Source organism: Ailuropoda melanoleuca, chromosome 7 (genome assembly GCF_002007445.2).
Source record: "Ailuropoda melanoleuca isolate Jingjing chromosome 7, ASM200744v2, whole genome shotgun sequence".
Lineage (NCBI taxonomy): Eukaryota > Metazoa > Chordata > Mammalia > Carnivora > Ursidae > Ailuropoda > Ailuropoda melanoleuca.
Genome location: NC_048224.1, coordinates 49,369,133 through 49,387,500, shown reverse-complemented (window position 1 = coordinate 49,387,500; position 18,368 = coordinate 49,369,133). Strand labels below are relative to the sequence as shown.

General features: G+C 53.4%; 1 protein-coding gene across 17 annotated transcripts in view; it reads left to right on the top strand.

Moving 5' to 3' along the window:
* DENND1A (DENN domain containing 1A) overlaps positions 1 to 18,368 on the top strand; it is a 490,265-nt gene that overhangs the window by 462,654 nt on the left and 9,243 nt on the right. For 10 of the 17 annotated variants that reach the window (XM_034664472.1, XM_034664473.1, XM_034664475.1 and 7 more), the window contains one exon: positions 6,497 to 6,585. In XM_034664472.1, the coding sequence (XP_034520363.1) occupies positions 6,497 to 6,585 (89 nt within the window). The other 7 variants (XM_034664477.1, XM_034664476.1, XM_034664482.1 and 4 more) reach the window with 4 other exon arrangements.

Below are 18,368 nucleotides of genomic sequence, written 5' to 3'. Positions count from 1 at the left end.
TGAACCCAAACTTGCATTTTTCTGGGCTTGTCTCTCCTTTTTCCTGAGCCAGTTTGGCGGCTTGCAGGTTGGAGCTGTAGGTAGCCGCGAGCCACGTGTGGTGTGTCTGCCGTGTGTGTACGTCGTTTGAGCACGTCTCCTAGGTTGAGTCCTGTTCTAGCCAACGAGCTTTAAAGTCTAGCTCCAACTGCCTCTTCCTCAACAAAGGAAGCAGAAGTCTGGCAGCAGGGGTCTCACTCCCGCCAGAGCTGGGTTTGGAAATGCATTTGATGTCCGTTCTGCGAGGGCAGAGGCTACGCCCAGAGAATCTCGAGATGCCCGGGGCGGAGACCGGCCTCACATAGAGTCTCACCCTCCCCAGTGAAGTGCCAAGCCGGGGGGGGGGGGGGGGGGGGGGGGAGCAGGATGACATGGGACAAACCCCCCAACACCTGGGAATGGGGTGGGCAAGGCAGCAAGACCCATCTGAGGTTTTTCAAGATAAATGCCGTGGAAAAATATGGGGTGTGGGGCCCCCTTTTCCTTGGAAGCTCAGACTTCGGCCATGCCCAGGCATAACCACTGTACAGGATCCCTTAAGGTGGGAAACTTGCCAGGACCATTTGGCGAGGGCTGTTTACCAGGAGCAGAGTAGCTTGGTCTCATTCAAAGCAGTCACCACTCCCGCAGCCCAGCAAAAGGGGTCAGGTTCCCGGCCAGCTGCGACCAGAGGTCCCGCAAACCCATGTCCCAACCCCCGCCCTCCTCCTTACAAACGCACATGTCCACCTCCATCCTGTGACACGTGGCAGCCAAGGAGTGCAGGTGGCCAGGCCCAACGGTGTCTGTTTTTAATCCTCCGTGCACACGCCTGGCATCACTTGGGTGGCTGCTGTCTGCATGGATGTTGGAAAATTCTGTGGCGCTGTTTTCCTTCCCTTCCCTCCCATGTGTGGGAGTTAGAGGGCAGGGGTGGAGGTTGGCGGGGATTTAGATCCTTCACCTGCAGCAGTCATGAGTCTGCAGTCCCAGCCACGTGTGACGGATCCCTCCTTGACCCAGTCAAACCATGATTAGCCCAAACCCGGTCCGCGCAGCTCTGGAGGGGCCGGCTGGAATGTTTCTGCTCACTGTCATTGGAAGGAAGGCACAAACAGCAAAAAGAATCTGCTTTGTGGAAGTCTTGTGGGCTCGAACTCGTGTGGTTCAGTGAGAGCTTCAGGACAAGCATTAGCGTGGTGATTTGGGGGGTAGGCAGAGCTGAGCTCGGGGACCCAGGCTCTGTGACCTGTGGACAGTACTGAAGCTCTGAGGCTCACCTCTCTCTCTCACGTGCCCTCATCCTTAGAGGCTTTGCCAGAGTGAGCGGAGATGGCCCTTGTACAGCACGGTGCCTGGCACACAGCAGTGGTCCTTACTCTTCTAAACGGGTTTGTAAACCTTACAACTTCTGAGGAATTACTCGGTTTCTTAGTGACTATCGTTTGCCTAGGACTTTTTAAAGTCAGCAAGTCATCCCCAGCTGGGCCTCACAGTAACCCTATGAAGTAGGCATCATCTCCGCCCATTTTAGAGATGAGAAAACTGATGCTTGGGAACTTAACCCAAGTCCCTCAAGTGCAGACAGGGGTCACCAGACTCGAGAACCCACGGTCTTTCCGGCATACCCATCTCCTGGGACCCTCTGTCTACATTTCCATGGAGTCCATCATAGTATAAAATACTGGGGCAGGAGGGCACCTGGGTGGCTCAGTCAGTTAAATGTCCGACTCTTGATTTTGGCTCCGGTCATCACCTCAGGGTTGTGAGATGGAGCCCTACATAGGGCTCTGTGCTGGGCGTGGAGCCCGCTTTAGATTCTCTCTCTCCCTCTGCTCCTCCCCCTTCCCTCCCTTCCCCCCCCTCCCTCTCTCTCTCTAAAAAAGAAAAAAATAATTTCTCTCTCTCAAAATAAATACATTTTTTAGAAGGCGGGGGTTCCTGGGGGGCTCATTCGGTTAAGCATCCAACTCCTGATTTCAGCTCAGGTCATGATCTCAGGGTTCTGAGATTCAGCCCCGCATCTGGCTCCACACTCCATGGGGAGTCTGCTTGAGATCTCTCTCCCTCTGCCCCTCCGCCACGTGTGCGTGCGTGCATGCGTGTGCACTCTCTCGCTCCAAAATTAATAAAATCTTTTAAAATAATAATAAATGTTTTAAAACTTCAGCTTTTTAAAAAATAATAAAAATAATAATGAGCCGCAGCCAGCTGGGCTTCTTATGGAATCTCTAGGGTAGTGTTGGGGCTTGGCAAGGGTACAGAGGTGAGGAGAATTAACATTTATTTACTGGGCACCTTTTCTGCACCTAGGACTGTGCCGGGCACTTGTACAATTATGGTCTCAGTTGTCCCTCCAGCCTGAGGAGGCAGAGACTATCTCCCCAGCTTGCAGCCACAGAGATAAGAGGCTAGGCTGGTCTGCGTCTCCTTAACCCAGCCATCCAGAGGGTTGCTCTCAGAATTTCTTGTAGGGACCTAGGACCCAAGGCAGGCAGGGACTCTCTTGCAAAGCATGGCCTGGGGCAGGACAGGTATTGGAGACCGCTCCCGTAGACTCCATGCTGTCTTACCCATGGGGGGACTTGTGCAGCCTGGGGGAGGCCCAGCCATACCCACTGGCAGCTCAGTACTTGGGAAGACACACGTAGCCCTGAGAACAGCCCAGGTAGCATTTGCCTCGGCCACTGCACTGGTGCAGGAGGAAACTAGCCTGGTACTTGGTGCTGTACCGGCCCTGGGTTATGGTATGCTAACGAGGCAGGGGGCCTAGCGGAACCAGTTCTCCTGGGCTTGGAAGTCAGAGATGCCTGCCCTGATTTGAATCACAGGTTGGCAATTCCTGGCTGTATGACTTTGGGCAAGACATTTAATTTCTCTGAATCTTAGTTTCATCATCTGTAAAATGGGTTTAGCAGCACCTGCCTGGTGAGAGTAGTAAAGTCACATGTGTACAGTGCCTAGCACAGTCCCTGGCATGAAGTGGGCCCCACGTATACCCCACTGTGTCACCCCAGATACCTTCCGCCAAACAGGGTCACTGTAGAACTAAGCTGGGACTCCTGGAATTTTGTGCTTTCTGGGCCCAGCAGTACCCTGTGCCCCAGGGTCTGTTCACTCTGTGTGCACTCATGTAAGCCTTTCCAGTGGGCACCACTGTCCATTAGGGGTGAACCAGGGAGACATGGGGTATGGAACCCCTCAAGGGCCTTGAAAAGAATGGCCTGACCAGCGCTCATGTCAGGAGCTTCTGGCCCCCAGCCGGGCTTTATCGGGTACTTAGCTGCAAACGTCTGGGCAGGGGTGGGGCCATTGGCCCAGGGTGGCAGGAACATGGGGGCTAGCCATTCAGCCTTTCTGGAAGGAGCTTTGTAGCCTGGCACCTGTGGCTGGAGTTCAGATGTTACCAGAGGATTTAGATTTTCTTTTTTAAAAAGAAGAAAAAGGAAAGAGGCGAAGAAAGCTTTGCCAGCGTCTGGTGGGCTAAGGGGAGTGGGTTGGGGCGTACAGGGGAGAGGCAGGCCGTGGTCGGCCGCATGTGAAGTGCTTTATAAGCTCTGTATTTATTATTTCTTGCTCACCATTAAAATCAAATGTACTCGGTGCTTTTGTATTCAATACACATTTAACCCTGCCGACTTAGATTTCTCAGGTTTTAAATCCAGTGGGGAATTGGCTGGTTTCCCAACTTTCCCCACAAGTCCCCCTTGAACAGAGCTCAAAATCCCTGTTTAGCATTTTCTCCCCTGGCACTGCTGGGATCCCAGCACCGGCAGGGCCAGTCCCCGTTGTGTGTGTTGTGTGTGCGTGCGGTTTCTTCCCCCCTCCCCAGCCCCCAGCCCTCCTCAGCACCCCCGAAAGACGGATGTGCTCGCTGAAATATGACGGGCCAGTCATCGGCACCGTCTTGTGATTTGGGCTTCATTAAGCCATTTTGTCTTGTGTGTGTTGGTGCCTGGTTGCGGCTCTGTGTGTGTGTGTGTGATTTGTGCACGTACCTTCGACTCCTGTGCGTGCCTCTGTGAATGTGTAGTTGTGAGACTGTGAATGTCGGCGCCTCGAGGCCTCTGTGCGTGTCTCTGGATGGCTGGCTGTGAGTATAATTTTGTGTCTGGCTTTGTCCACACCAGGCAGGTGTGTGTGACTCTGGGTGTGTCTGTAGCTGTGCAGGTGACTGTCTCCAGGTCTGTTGTGCCTTCCTCTCTCTCCCCCGCCTCACTGCCTCCCTGCTCCCCTCCCCCACCCCTTCTCCCTGCTCTGTCTGTTTTATCATCCCTAATGAAGCAGTCTTCTCCATCGATCCTGCTGATTGCCAACCCATTCCTTTTGTTTGTTGGCGCTGAGCCATTCGGCGGCACTCTGACAGCTCAGCTCGTCTAATTAGCTCTGTTGTTCTTTTTCCCCATGTTTCACCACGTTGCAAGTTCAGTTGAAGTTGCCACAAACTTAATCCCCCCATTTCAGCCACAAGTTCACATTCCTCACCCGCCTTTATTGTAGCAAGGAGCGGCCATGTGCAAGGACAGGGTGACAGGCCTTCATATCTGACCTTTCCTGAAACCCCCACCCCAGGACCTCCGGGGCAGGGCAGAACGGCTCCGTCACCCCACACTGCACATCCGCCTCTGTGAGGAAGTCTGGGGGAGCATTCCAACCCGGTGAGCCTGTTGAGCAGCAGCGAGAGGGAGAGGAGTCTGGCTGTGGTCAGGGAAACCGATTCAGGGTTTGAATGGGTGGGGGATCTAGCCATCCATTCGTTCAGCAGTGGTGACTGGATGTCTGCATTGTAGCAGGCCATGTTCTAATACGCTGATAATAACAGCAACATTCTTGTGCACTTCTTAGATTCCAAGCAGCCATGTCCATTTGTTCCTGAAAATCTTGCTGGGTGACCGCCGTAACACCAGGCACTGAGCAGGAAACTAGGGAAGGGTCAGGTCATCTCAGATGGCATCTTCTAATTCAGAGATGCCCCATCCCCGTCTCCTTTGTGTGATTGATAAGGTCACAGAGAAGCCACCGTGTGTGCTAGACTCCTAGCTGGCGCTTTCCCTGCACCATCTCATTGGATCTTCATTCAGGGGAACCCTGTGGAAGAAGACAAGTTTGGTGGAAGGCATTTGGCGGTTACCGCATCTCTGATTTGCCAAACAAGGCTGAGATCAGACTGGCCACTCCGCAGGAAAAACTTTGGTTAGATCAGACATGCAGAGACCCGAAAGTTTGATGAGACTCTGCAAAGACTTGTCTTTCATGCAGCCAACTTCTGTAATCTGTGTTCTCCAGCGGTTATGCTGTGTTGCCCATAAATTGCCGGGGGCGGGGGGAGACAGGGCCTCGGGGAAGAGGGCAGGCAGTAAATGTAGTGCATGTGTACTCTCCTTCCCTGTCTTGTCTGAGAACCTCAGCGATTGTGGCATTTCATCTACATTGTTCCCTCATCTGCAGAGAGAGAGCAAACCCCCTGCACTGGGGTGTCCACGCATTTTTATTGGCAATAAAAGTCACAGACAGACTTTCTTGGTTTAGCTGTCTCCAGTCCCTCTCTGGCATTGGAAATGCTCCGAGATGATGGTGCCAAATTTAAAGCCATGTAATGCTGATCGGCCCAGATGAGGATCCTTCTAAGGGCACCTACAAATTCTTAGCCTAACTCCCAGCACAGACCCTGGCAGGGGAGGAGGTGTCTTTTTCTGTGGGCCCCCATCTTGGCTTGCAGAGGCAGCAGATCAGGAAAAACAAAAAACCAAAAACAAAACATCTTGTTGCAACAGGCCAGCTGTGGATTAGGAAGCCGTGTACTTCACTGTGAAGTACGCCCACCACTGCCAAGCCTCAAGCTGGGTCCACGTGAATGCAGGAGCTCCGTGGGGCGTGCGCTGTCCAGGCTGAGCCCTGCTCAGGAGGACTGCCCAGAGATGGCCTGGGGAACAGAAAGATGATTTTTATTGACACTCTCTAACGCTATCATCTGCTTTATTCCCCCCTCCTACTCAGAGGGGCAAATAAGCATCCTATGATTCAGTTGTAAAAAGAATGAAATAAGCACGTGTACCCCAGACATAAAGCCCAAGTGAAACCTTTTTGTTCTACTGAACCAGTTTCAGGGTTCTGGAAGAAGGTGAGCGGGGACTTATCGTAAGTGAGGGCCTCCGTGTTTTGGGTCCTATATGGGCACTGTCTCGTTGAACTCCCACGGCAGCCCTGCAAGGAGGCAGGTGGTGCTGTCCCCTACTTGCAGATGAGGAAACCAAGCTCTTCAGAAGAACCGTTCCCACTTGAGTAGGTCACGGAATTCTAGTTCATGCGTCTGCTGCAGATTCAGTGGCAATGTTCTTGCAATAAGCAGAGCTTTTGTAGCCTGTACCATGCAGCTGCCTCAGCGTTTATTTGGGGGCTTCTTATCTAGATCTGCAGAATGTTCCTGTATGGCTTTCCCAACTCACTCCTTGGGGCCTCTCCCATGTGCCCGTTCTAGGTGCGCCCTCCCCGCCCACATGTCATGAAGAAACCGAAGAGCAACATCACAGGGGAAGGCCAGAGGACTTCTGTCTCAAGTCCTGAGCAGTGAGTACCCCGTTTCCCCCTTCCCCTCTGTCTGCCAGAACCCAGGGGGCCAGGCCTTCGTGGGGTCCGCCTTTGCTCCCCTGCAGCCCTGGCCTTTGAAAGACTCCCTGGAGCCCTGAGCAGGTATTTCAACAAAGAGGTCAGTTGGGGAGCTGGGCTTGATCTTCCATGTCGGCTTTTGCTAGCAGTTGTCATGTCTGCAGGAGGCCCCGGAGGCCAGGGAGGCAGGCCTCTGGGCTGGGTTTTGAGTGGTGACACCCAAAGTGTGCTCAGACAGGCTCAGAAGAAGGTTCCAGGCCCAGGTCAGCAGGGGAGAGCTAGGAACCTGGTCGAGGAGGCGATCTGTTTAACAAGGACCACCGCTCTCCTAAGCCTGGGGTGCTCAATGGCTCTAGAGCTTGGATTTATACCCAGAGCTGTCCTTATCTACCACCCCACCCCCACCAGTACCTTTGCTCCCCTGTGCCATGGCAATCATTTTATTAGGGTTTGGCTTTTCCACATCCCCTCAGGCCCAGGGCTCTGTGGGCAGGCACTGGGTGTTCTGCCCGGAAGCTAGCACAGGGCCTGGCTCGGAGTCACATCAGGGTGGATGCCGGATAGAGGAGGTTAATAACGAGGCAGGTGGACAAGCGATGCCTGGAGATGGAGCTGCCCGCGTGGCAGAAGACTTAGAGCTGCACACAGCCCCAAGTCCAGAACCATCTGGAGTGCTGCCCTTTGTCCCTAAGGCCCACAGCCCTGGGGCTCTGCCCAGACAACTCAACAGCTACACACTGGCTTCCTGTGATGCTTTGAAAAAGTACACGAAACCATCTCAGTCTGGGGTTTGTTAAGGGAACCAAAACAGTTGCCCCAGGGACCCTGAAGTCCCTTGGGCGAAGAGAGGAATTCTCCTCCTGTCTGCTCTACTTTCAGAAAAGTTGTCAGGGAAAGGAGCTAAGGGAAATGGCAGGCCCTAGCCAGGAAAGGAGCCAGAAGGAAGAAACAATTCTGAAATGTCAAGCCGTGTCCTAACACAGGTTGCGATATCCTTCAGCTCTTCTAGGGTTCTCTGGTTTACAGTCTGGTGTTGCTTGAGATCACTGTGTTGTTACAGAACCAGCGTACCAAGGCCTGCTTACACCTTGCCCAGATTGCTATGGGAGACTGTGTGTGTGTGTGTGTGTGTGTGTGTGTGTGTGTGTGTGTGTGTGTGTGTGCGCGCGCGCACGCGCGCGCATGCTAGAAAAATCAAGATGCTTGATTATACAAAATTTAGAAGAGAGGACTCCTGAAGTTGGTGTAGGCATTAACTTCTCTGCACAATAGGACGGTGGGAGTATTAAGGAATAGTTCCCTGGCCGAGTATTAAGGAATAGTTCCCTGGCCGCCACTGTCATGGATTATCATTGCCCCCTTGTGGAGAAAGTGCCATATAGCTTCAGAGTTCCTCAGACCGTAAAGATTTCTCCTTAGGGAGGGATGAAATTAGTTACTTTTCTTTAAAACCATGTCTTTAAAACTGGGCTAAATCTTTTAGACACTGTGCGGTGATACAGAGTCTTGGGGTTGGGGATATTGAAATGCAAACCCAGAGTGTCCTCGCATTGCCCAAGAGCACGCCAGACCAGCAACGCTCCACATTTTACTGAAAAGCATTTCCCATGCTGTGTCCGGGTCACTGATTAGAGGTCGGAATTCCTAATTATGTTTATTTATGCCGTTGCTCTCCCAGCCCCGTGATAGGGGATGCCTCTTCAGTACGTGCCAAAGAGCCAGTGTCCAGTAATCCCATCCTCCTGGGTGTTAGCAGAACTGTGCCCGTATCACTTTTTATTTCTTTTTGCAATATGCCTTGTTTTAGATGTCTATTCAGGAAACATTTGGGGTTGAAATGAACCAGTGGGAACATGGGAGCTAGTTTAGTCAGTTGGCAAACTGGCAGTGATCGAAAGCAAATGAGAGCTTCTCTGTGGCCAGAGCTCACAGCAGCTCCAGCCCTCCAGGTGATCAAGAAGCACATCTGGGGATATTATTCCAAGAGTTTCTGTTCACATTTTTTTAAGGGGGGGGGGCGTGCTGTTCTCCCATAATACCAGTGATATTTATGGTGCAACTGGGGTATTTTCCTGCATCTTTTCCCATGCTGCCTCCCAACCCCCACCCCCCCGTCATGCTCCTCCATTTCCAAATGCCATGTCACAACAGCACTTGGATGTGTTTTTCTCAACTGTCATCAGCTCCAGCTGGCAAGACCCAAGTTCTTGAAACACAGGAAGCATCCAGCGGAAAATATTTTAATAAAACAGACTCCTCATAAAATATTGTTCTGGGGGGGAAAGAAACCAGCTCCACCAATCTGTCAGCATTGTGCTGGGAGACACGAGAAGACAAGCCGGCAGGCAGGAGCCAGATCCTAATGGGCCTTTGTTGCGGGTGGTTCCGTGTGGGGCACATGGACTCCGTGCCTGGCCCTTTAATCTGGCCTGGATTTTCTGGACTCACGGATCTTTGTCTCTCCCGGGAATATCACAGTACTTCACCAACTTGAGGGTTTGGCCAGCAGAGAGAGATACAAGATCTTTGAAGCGGAGGGAGAGGTTCAGTCCTCCCGACTTCTCGCCCCCACTCTCACTTCCAAATAGCACATTAAATAATTCACTTCGTGGACAGCAAGATGGAGCTGATTAACAATAAGACGGTCTCCACGGCCTCCCGCAGCAGCTCAGCGTCTGGAATTCATCAAGGCCCAGTAGCGTCGGCTGCCAGCTCTGTGACCACAGATCCCATTCTTCCTTTCCAGATGATGTCCATCTGTCCATTCATGTATCCATTCATTCAGCAGATAGCTTCAAAAACCTACCAGGTGTGAGCGATTTGGGATTTTTAAGAGGGGGACTTTAAAGAGAACCCCCGTGCTGACTCTTTTGTGACTTGCATTTTCCCGAAACGAAATTTCTCGTATGTCAAATGTCTTTTCCGAATTAAAGGTGGGTGTCCTCACCCCTTAAAGCCATCCAATGACAACTGGAAGAACACTTCAGAAAGATTTCTGGGGAAAACATTCCCTCTGTTTTTCAGCTAACACTAGCTAATTAATATTCAGTGACTATTTCTCCTCAAGAAGTACTAGCTACTCGCATTATTATTCAGAACGGGCTGATGGGATGCCCTAAGGATTCCCTAGGGTGAGAGCTAGGGCTCGGAGGGGTCAGGCAGCGCAGGCTGTGGGTCAGGGGCCACCCGACAGCAAGTACAGTCGAGCACCTCTTGTGTTCTGGGCCCTCTTCGGCTGGTGTTTGTTTCTTCTTCCACCAAATGGGAACTCCGGCTCAGAAAATATGTGACCAGTGTTCCTGGGTCACGCGGTTATAAGGTGGGAGGGCCAGGACTCCAGATGCTGCTTGATTTTATTCTCTCCGATACACTCTGCTACCCACAGGGGTCCCTTGTCAGTTGGCTTTGCCTAGAGAGACGGTTCTGGGTCCTGTGTCCTAAGATGACTTGTCCCACATGCCATCCTTCTTCTCTGGTTCCTGGAAGTCAGGAACTGGAGCTGTTCGGTCCTCTTCCTGGCACAGAAACAGTGTCCCCCTGGTGCCTGAGTGTTTCTACCTGGGGAAGGAAAGACAAGCAACAGGATGTTTTTGTGAAGGGTAGGTGGTGGCTTTCCCATCTAACAGGGAAACTGAGGCTCAGAGGGAGACTTTCTCATAGAACTAGCCCAGGGTCTGAGGGCTAGAAACTGGTAGGATCAGCTGTCTGCTGACACAGCCCTCACCCCTTCTTCTGCACCATCCGGCCTTTTCGTCGACAACCTAAGTATGACCCTGAGCTACTCGGAGTGATGGGGACAGTGGTGGCTGCAGGGGGCATGGTGAGGTTCACGTCTCCCACCTGTTAATTGTCATTTCAGCCGCAGTGTGTGGCTGTCCAGCCCCAGCTTCTGTTCCCCTCAGCCTGCCAGGTGTAAGAGAATTTCCCATTGAATGTGATGCTTAGAAGGAGCCGACAGCAAACTCTAGAAGGCAGCACTGTGCTCAGTACTGCCCACCCTTCAGGATCATGCCCAGCATGCAGACAGAGGCCAATGGCAGGGAGTCCCCTGCTGGTCCCCAGGCTGCCTGTCGTTTGTTCCCCACAGCAGGGGGCGGGGCAGTAGCCCTCTCAGGGTTGTAGATTGGTGTGGTCAGACAGCCTCCACCTTGTTTAACCTTAACAGCCCTGAAGGGTGGAGCTGTCTTCTGAGTCTTAGTGGCCAAGAGGCTGGCAGTCAGTAGAGCTCAGAGACGCACCCAGGGCTGACCAGCTGCACAGCCTGAACTTTGCACACCTCCGTCTCCCTCCAGCGGGTGAGCCCCACAACCCCCTCTCGGGAGTCCTGACTGGCTGTAGGCTGGTACTTTGAAGGTTCATTGTACTAAGTAGGAGTGGTCCGGATTCAGGCACCAGGAGCCCACAGGCCATTTCCCTGCTCACCTGGCTGGCCAGATTTGTACCAAATCTGCTTTTTTCAAACAGTTTTGTTTGTCTGTAAAAATAACCCCAGAACCTTATAATCCGGAAGTTTGGGGAAAGAGACGAGTTCATTCTGAACCTCCGTCCTTAGTGTTTCCGCAGCCTCCCCTCGGGGGCTCGTCCTAAATATAGTTTGCAGCGCCACACCCTCCTTGCAATAGTCCGTCCTCCGGACTTGCCCCGTGTCCTTGCAACCCCTGCTGCTTACAACTGTGGCGGGGTCCCGCTTCATGAGCATGCGTGGTCCGCCTCGCCATACCCCTCCTACTGGATTTGTAGATTGTTCCAGGTTTTCGCTGACATGAAATGCCAGAAGAAACGCCCTTGTCCTTAAAGCTTTTCTCATCTGATATCATCCTAAGGAATGGAATGATAAACAGCTACCATTAGCCAAGAACGGCCTGCTAAGCACTTTGCATACACGTCTCATTTAATCCTCACAAGAAATCTGGGGGAGTAGGTATCATGAGCTCGATTTTGTAGAAGTAACTGAGACCCTGAGAGGTTGTCCCTGACCCATACCCCCAGTCCTAGAGGCAGATTTCTGTTCCATGTTGCTAAACAACTTGCTAAAAGAATTGTACCACTTTACACTCCCACCAAAACTCTGGACTCCCTGTGAATCTGGGTCTGGGGGACCCAGAGGAACATGCGTTAGAAATCCTTCTGACCAAGGAGAAATCCTGCGGGTTGCGCTTGGCTAGACAGACAGTCTGTGCACCAAACTGCCGGCCCACGCCGCTTAGGGATGGCAGAGTCTCACCATCCAACTTGCACCGTGTGACCCCAGCACCCAAAGCCCCAGAAGATTAAAATAAGATCAGAAGAAGCTGCCAGAAGCATTTAGTGAGAGCTCTGCGCAAAGACGAGGTCTCGGGACACTGCAGCTGCATCTCTTCAGGCCAGTTGCACACATGCTCGGGCAAAAGATGATGTGCTGCTCCTCGCCGTCTGCTCAAGACCTGGGCTCAGCAAGGCCTCAGTGGTGCTGGCCATGGATCACAACAGGGGTAGAGCTCCTCTCTCTCCTCCCCAGGCCCAGAGCTGCCCCAGGGGCGTGGTTGGTGAACTGCTGCCGTGATGGGGGGTTGGTGCATGGACAGGGCTCTGGGACCCCACAGACCTGGGTCAGCCTCCTGCCCGTCAGCTGCCAGCCAGAGACCCTGGGCGAGACTCTGCCCTCTTTTTTTCAACACAGTGCCTGTTCACGTCCCGAAGAGCACGATTTGGGAAGCTGCCCGTAGGAGCCGCACTAGCATCCTGAGGTGGCAGGGTGCACTAGTCTCCCCCCGCCCACAGCAATGCTGCTGTCAACGGTCTCATGCTCACTCTGTTGCCTCCCCATGAGCTGCACCCTCCCCTCCCCATGCCCACAGTCCCCTGACTTCCCCTGATACAGTGCTGACCTTCCATATTGTAGTAGTCTCTTTACATCATGCACACGCATACACACACACACACACACACACACACACACACACACACACAGACCCTGGGAGCCTGGGAGCTCCTCCAAGGCAGGGTGACCATTTGCCCTTCAGCTTCGACTCTTCAACTCCTGGACAAGAGCCCAGCCCAGACCTCTGCTCAGGGATGTTTACTGAATGAAAGAACAAGGGAATCAGCGAAGGCAGCCCGAAGCTTATAGCCCAGCACTCTGGAGATGGGGAAGGGATGAGTGTTAACCATAAATGTGTGAAGAGCACCTACTACGTGCCAGGTGGGATTGGGATGGGACCATGAGGCTGCCAGCACCTCTCCTGCCCGGGGCCATCTAAGAGCCAGAAACTGCCATCAGCCCCAGGAGCAAGTCTCCAAGATGCCAACTGGCCCTGGGCCCCAGGGGTGGGGACAGCTGTCTAGGTACTACTCACTGGCAGCCTGCCAGGACCCACTCCCTGAGCAGCCAGGAGTCCAAACACCAGAGCAGAAGGTCCCAGACGCAATTAGCAATGTGAGAGGCCCCTGACCCAACTCGGGCCCCCATCCCCTCTCCAACAGTGGGTTCTGGGCCCTGGAGACAAAGCCACGCCAGGAGCCAGACGTGGAGTCTGAACCCAGACTGTAAAAGCAGGAACTGCCAAGGAGTCCCCAGGGATGTGCAGCAGCCCAGGAAAACCCACGTCTCCCTGTCCCCAGCCACTTTTGCCTGACGCTCGAAGGGAAGGATCTCTCCCAGGAGCAGTCACAACAGAAGGCATTAGTGCCAGCTGAGACACCAAGCCTTCAGCATGCCCTGAGAGAAGGTGCCCCACCCTCCAGGCTTGCTGGTTTCAGCCTCCCCTGAAAGCTTGGCCACCTCACCTGAGTCCCTCCCTCTTCCAGGCCTCATGCCACCATTTCTCATGCCTGTTTCAGGCCCGGCACTTCACATGTCACCTTGGTTCACCTCCCCAACGCCCCAAAAGTCTTCACGGTGCAGGCGTGTTAGCCTGTTCAGCCATGAAGGAACCAAGGCTCTAGCAGGTGGAATGACCTGCCTTGGATCCAGAATGTGCACCCACACCCACGTCCACTGCATTCTCACCAGACACCCTGCCCTCCACCACTGCTCCCATGGTCCCCGCAGAAGACTCGGGCTCGTGGCAGGCAAAGGCCATCTTCGGGGAGAGGGACAGTTCTTCTCAATCTACACAATTTCTCTTCCGGATAGAAAAAGCATGGACAGTGTCCCCAGGTGTCCCTATCCTCCATCTTCCCTCTACCAGTGAGCCTGAAGAGTGGCACAGTGGAGTGAAGCCCCTGTCCTGTGTTTGGGCCTCTCTACCTAGGAGAGTGTCCCCCCAGTGGCCTGGGAAGGACTTCTCAGGGTGTCTGGGGCATGGGTGTGAACATGTGAAACTGACACTAGTGATTTTTTGAAAGGAATGAATGAATGAACCTACAGGTTGATAAATAATCAAACAGATGGACTAATGAAGATCGGAAAGGCAAAGGGCATTACCAATCTGAGAGAGAGAGAGAGAGAGAGAGAGATGGGGCCAAGCCAGGAAGGCCCCCTGCTGCCTCCCCAGCCCTCCCATCACCCCCTAACCTCTCATGTCACCTCAGTCCTCATGCAGGTTCAAGACCCTCCACCACCTGGTCCCTGCCAACCCTGCCAGCCTCTTTTCTTGAAACTCCCACCCTGACCTCAAGCCCCTTGTGCCCACTCCTTCCCGGGACACCTCCAGGCCATCCTGCAGCCTCCTCCATATTCATGATTGAAAGCCCAGCTCCTACCTCACCTCCCAAGTGGAGCCTCATCCAAGAGCCCCTGAGCCAGGTATACCCCCACCACTGCCCTCTGGCAGAGCAAGTCCCCATGGGGTGAGATGAAACTGATGTCACACCCACCCATCCCCATAAGAGCAGGTCCCCTGACAGGAAGAACACTCTCGCTGGTCACCATGACTCATGACAGCAGTGATTCTCTCTTATTGTTTTAGAGACTCACATACAACAGAGTGGAAAGATCCAGTGTCCAGCAGGTTCCGTGTCTGTCTCCTCTTCCTCCCTGAGAATGATCTTAGCCATTAGCCCGGGTCACACAGAGGATAGCCCCAGCGCAGCTCCAGTTTCCCCCTGTGGGTCTTGCGGCTGGTTTCCCCCAGAGACCGGCCTGACTTGCTTCAGAGCCCTGTTCTATTGTTTTCACCTGGTACATGCTCAGGCATGGTCTGGAGTCCTGGCCCTGTTACGGTGATGGAGAGATGGTGTAGCCAGATCCCCGGACGGGTTCTCTCAGTGGTCCTGATGTGCTAGGATAGGCCCAGCTGGGGACCACTAACCTTGACCGGGAAGGGCTTTGAAGGCAGGAACCACCTTATATTCATCCTTGAACACCTAGGGAAGATCCTGCACAGGATGAAAATGCCCAGAGTCTATGTGTTGGCAGGTGAACGTGGTGTGTGGGTAGTAATTGAATATGTACTGTGTGCTGGGCATTAGGCAAAGCCCTTTCTGAATAATTTCACTCAACTTTGTGATAACACTGTCAAGAGGGCTGTAGAAGCCCCATTTTAGAGCTAAGAAATTGAGGTGCAGGGAGGTATAAAATGACTTTCCCGAGGTCATCTGGCTGGGAAGTGGGGGATGGTTGGAAAGCTGGACGGACTGGCGTCCACTGGGCAGGCAGGACTGGCCTTGTCCCGGGGCCTGTCTCCACTCATCAGCCCAACGGGAGCCTCATCTTTGAAGGATGCCAGAGCAGCCAAGACATTTACCAAGTAAAGATCCTTTGTGCTGGAGTGAAATGATCCTTTAAAAATGATCACCAGCTCCCCTCGTTACCTCCGGAGACCAAGTCCTTGCTGATTTTTTCCCTTCTTTATCTCAAATACATTTAAATGTCAATTAAATTTGAAATATCTACATTTGTCAGCATTTCATTTTGGGCCAGCGTGACGTGCTGCTGATTTGTCCACGCGATGTGACACATGAAAAAAACTCTCGAGACGCAGATCTTCCTCATTAAAAAATAAGCCCATGCGATCCCGGCACGGCGGAGAGCCACAGAGCACGTCCCTGCTTCCTGACGCCGTGCCTCTGACATGGTATTTAAAAAGGAACAGCCGCGCCTGTCACCACTGTCACATGCGCGCGCTAACCGGCGACACGTTAAACCAAACATTAGAAAGGGTTCGGGAAGTCATCTGCATGGGAACTCCGAGCCGAGATGAGGTGGGCAGAGGCAGGAGCAGCTGTGGGAGACGATGGGGTCTGAATGGTGATGGACAGTGAGCCTTTCTTTCTCGCCAAGACTCTGGCAGCCCTCGCTGGGTAGCCAGGTTCACCACGACCTGCCTTTTCACAGACAGCCCTTTGTGTGTAAGAAAATCCAGGCGAGTGGCGGGTGGCAGACTGCAGGGTAGTAGCTGAATTGGCTTAATGAGGGAAGAGGTACACTTTTTTTTTCCCTTATATTCTGCCTTAAGCTAATAAAAAATTTAAACCTGGACATTTTCAACGATTCATCCTTTATCTCTGACAAATATCTGACTGTATGTTTCATAGGAGGACATGAGCAGCTGAATTTAAATAAGTTTATTTTGAAATCTCACTTTTTATTAAAAGTAGAAGGGGGAACACCCTTACCCCTTATTTCATTGTTTCGAATCCACGGAACTGAAGAGGCAGGACCACAAAGTGGTTTCAAGTCAGGCAGATCCAGGTTCGTGGCCCTGCCGATGCCCTCTGTGTGACACTGGGCAACTGACTACCCCTCTCTGAGCCTTGGCTTCTCTATCTGCAAAGGGAGGACGGGATAAGGAATTAATGAGAAACGGTACAGGCCGCACTTAGCCGAACACTTGTAAGTACTGCTGGTGTCATCATCGTCATCCATGTGACCCAATGCCTGAAAAACCGCTGAGCTGACCAGACCACCTGGCAAGGTTCACCGTCATTCTCAAGAGACCCCAGGCCTCTTGTTGAAGCCACCGCCCAACCCGCCTGGCCTGGCCAGGAGAGCTGACCCGAGAGAGAGAGTGGTTTGTGAGCTCTTAGGTGAGGTTCCCTCTTCCCCCTCTCGCCCCCCAGGCCCGCTGCGCCGTCACACCAGCGTGGGCAGGCACTGGATTTGACAGGGCTGCGGACTACAGCAGCCTGGTTTGAGGAAGCCAAGGTCCAGTCCAGCACAAAGGCTCTTTGCTCTTGCGTGAGTCCAGACGTTCCCGGCAGGTTTCGTGGCGTTCAGCTGCTGTACCGAGTTGTGATCTCTGCTTCCTCGTCAAAGCCAGAGGAGAAGAGCATGCTGCCTGCAGGGGTGTCGGAAGGGCGTTCAAGATGGATTCAAGGGACACCAAAGAGCTTCGTGCAGTTTGATGCCAGCAGGGGTGCGCGTCCCCCTCATGCACGTCTACCACCAGCCCGGCTGACAGGAAAGCGAGGGCCCTGGCCTGGAATCCCTGGTTGTCGCTTCCTGGCCAGGGCATATGGTCACATCTCTCTCCCTCACGGTGATTCCCGGGGCTCGGCCAGCACTGGTCTGCTCACAACAAGCACCTCTTGGTCGGGAGTGTGGATGGATGGACGGATGGATGGACTAATGACAGTCTCATTCTCTGTGAAGTCCGTGCAGGGAAGCCTTCAGCTGGGCTTTTGGGAGGGGTGGAAGTCACCTGTGTGAAGCCCTTGGCACAGCGGATGTTACTTCAAACGTTTTCCCCGAGACTCCTGCCTGTTCCTCTACACCTAACACCCTCACCCCCAGATGTGGTCCCGTTCTACGGTCTCAGCACCTCGGAGGACACTTTCATACTGCAGCCAGAAGCTGACGGAAGGGACGGGTGGTGTGCCGGGGCTCCAGAAAGATGGGTGCGACGGGTGGGGCTTGCCCCGTCCCCCCGCACACTGGCTTCCCTTCCCGTGACTGCAAACCCCCATTGCACTAATGTTGTGCCACAGGTGGGGGGATAAAGAGAAGNTCCCCCCGCACACTGGCTTCCCTTCCCGTGACTGCAAACCCCCATTGCACTAATGTTGTGCCACAGGTGGGGATAAAGAGAAGGATGAGGGGCACCTGGGTGGCACAGCGGTTAAGCGTCTGCCTTCGGCTCAGGGCGTGATCCCGGCGTTCTGGGATCGAGCCCCACATCGGGCTCTTCTGCTATGAGCCTGCTTCTTACTCTCCCACTCCCCCTGCTTGTGTTCCCTCTTGCTGGCTGTCTCTATCTCTGTCGAATAAATAAATAAATAAAATCTTTAAAAAAAAAAAAAAAGAGAGAAGGATGAGCCAGGCCCCTGCCCTCGAGGAGCTGCACTCAGAGCTGCAGGAGGTAAATGATACGGATGAAGTGCTAGGACACACAGCCCAAAGGGAAGCGGACTCCCTCTAGGGGGAGCACTCCCACCGGGAATTCTAGGAAGGCTTTCTAGAGCGCCAAGTGAGCCAGTCTTCAGACCCGAGAGCAGTCAGTGCCTGAGGCGGAGACGACGGGAGGTCTGTAGGGTGTGTCGGGGAGGGCAGGAGGAGGCTACGCAGGTGGACAGGGCTCGGCGTACAGCACGGTGTCTACCCTGCATGGAGCTTGGACCTGGCACTGCCTCTCCGCAGCCCTCACCTCTGCGCACCCAGCATGTTCCACAAGCTCCCCAGAGGGGAGTCTGAGGCCAGGGTACCTGTCCACTCCTCCACCCCTCCTTACCTCCCCAGGAGAGCCGCGTCCAGTGCTCGAAGTGAGTGCATCCCCCTAACTTTTAAACAGTTGAGTAAATCGTTCTATAAATGTCTGAACATTATTGTTCCTAACACTTAAGGGGTACTCACCACACAGCCAACTCCGTCGACATCGCCGTTCAGA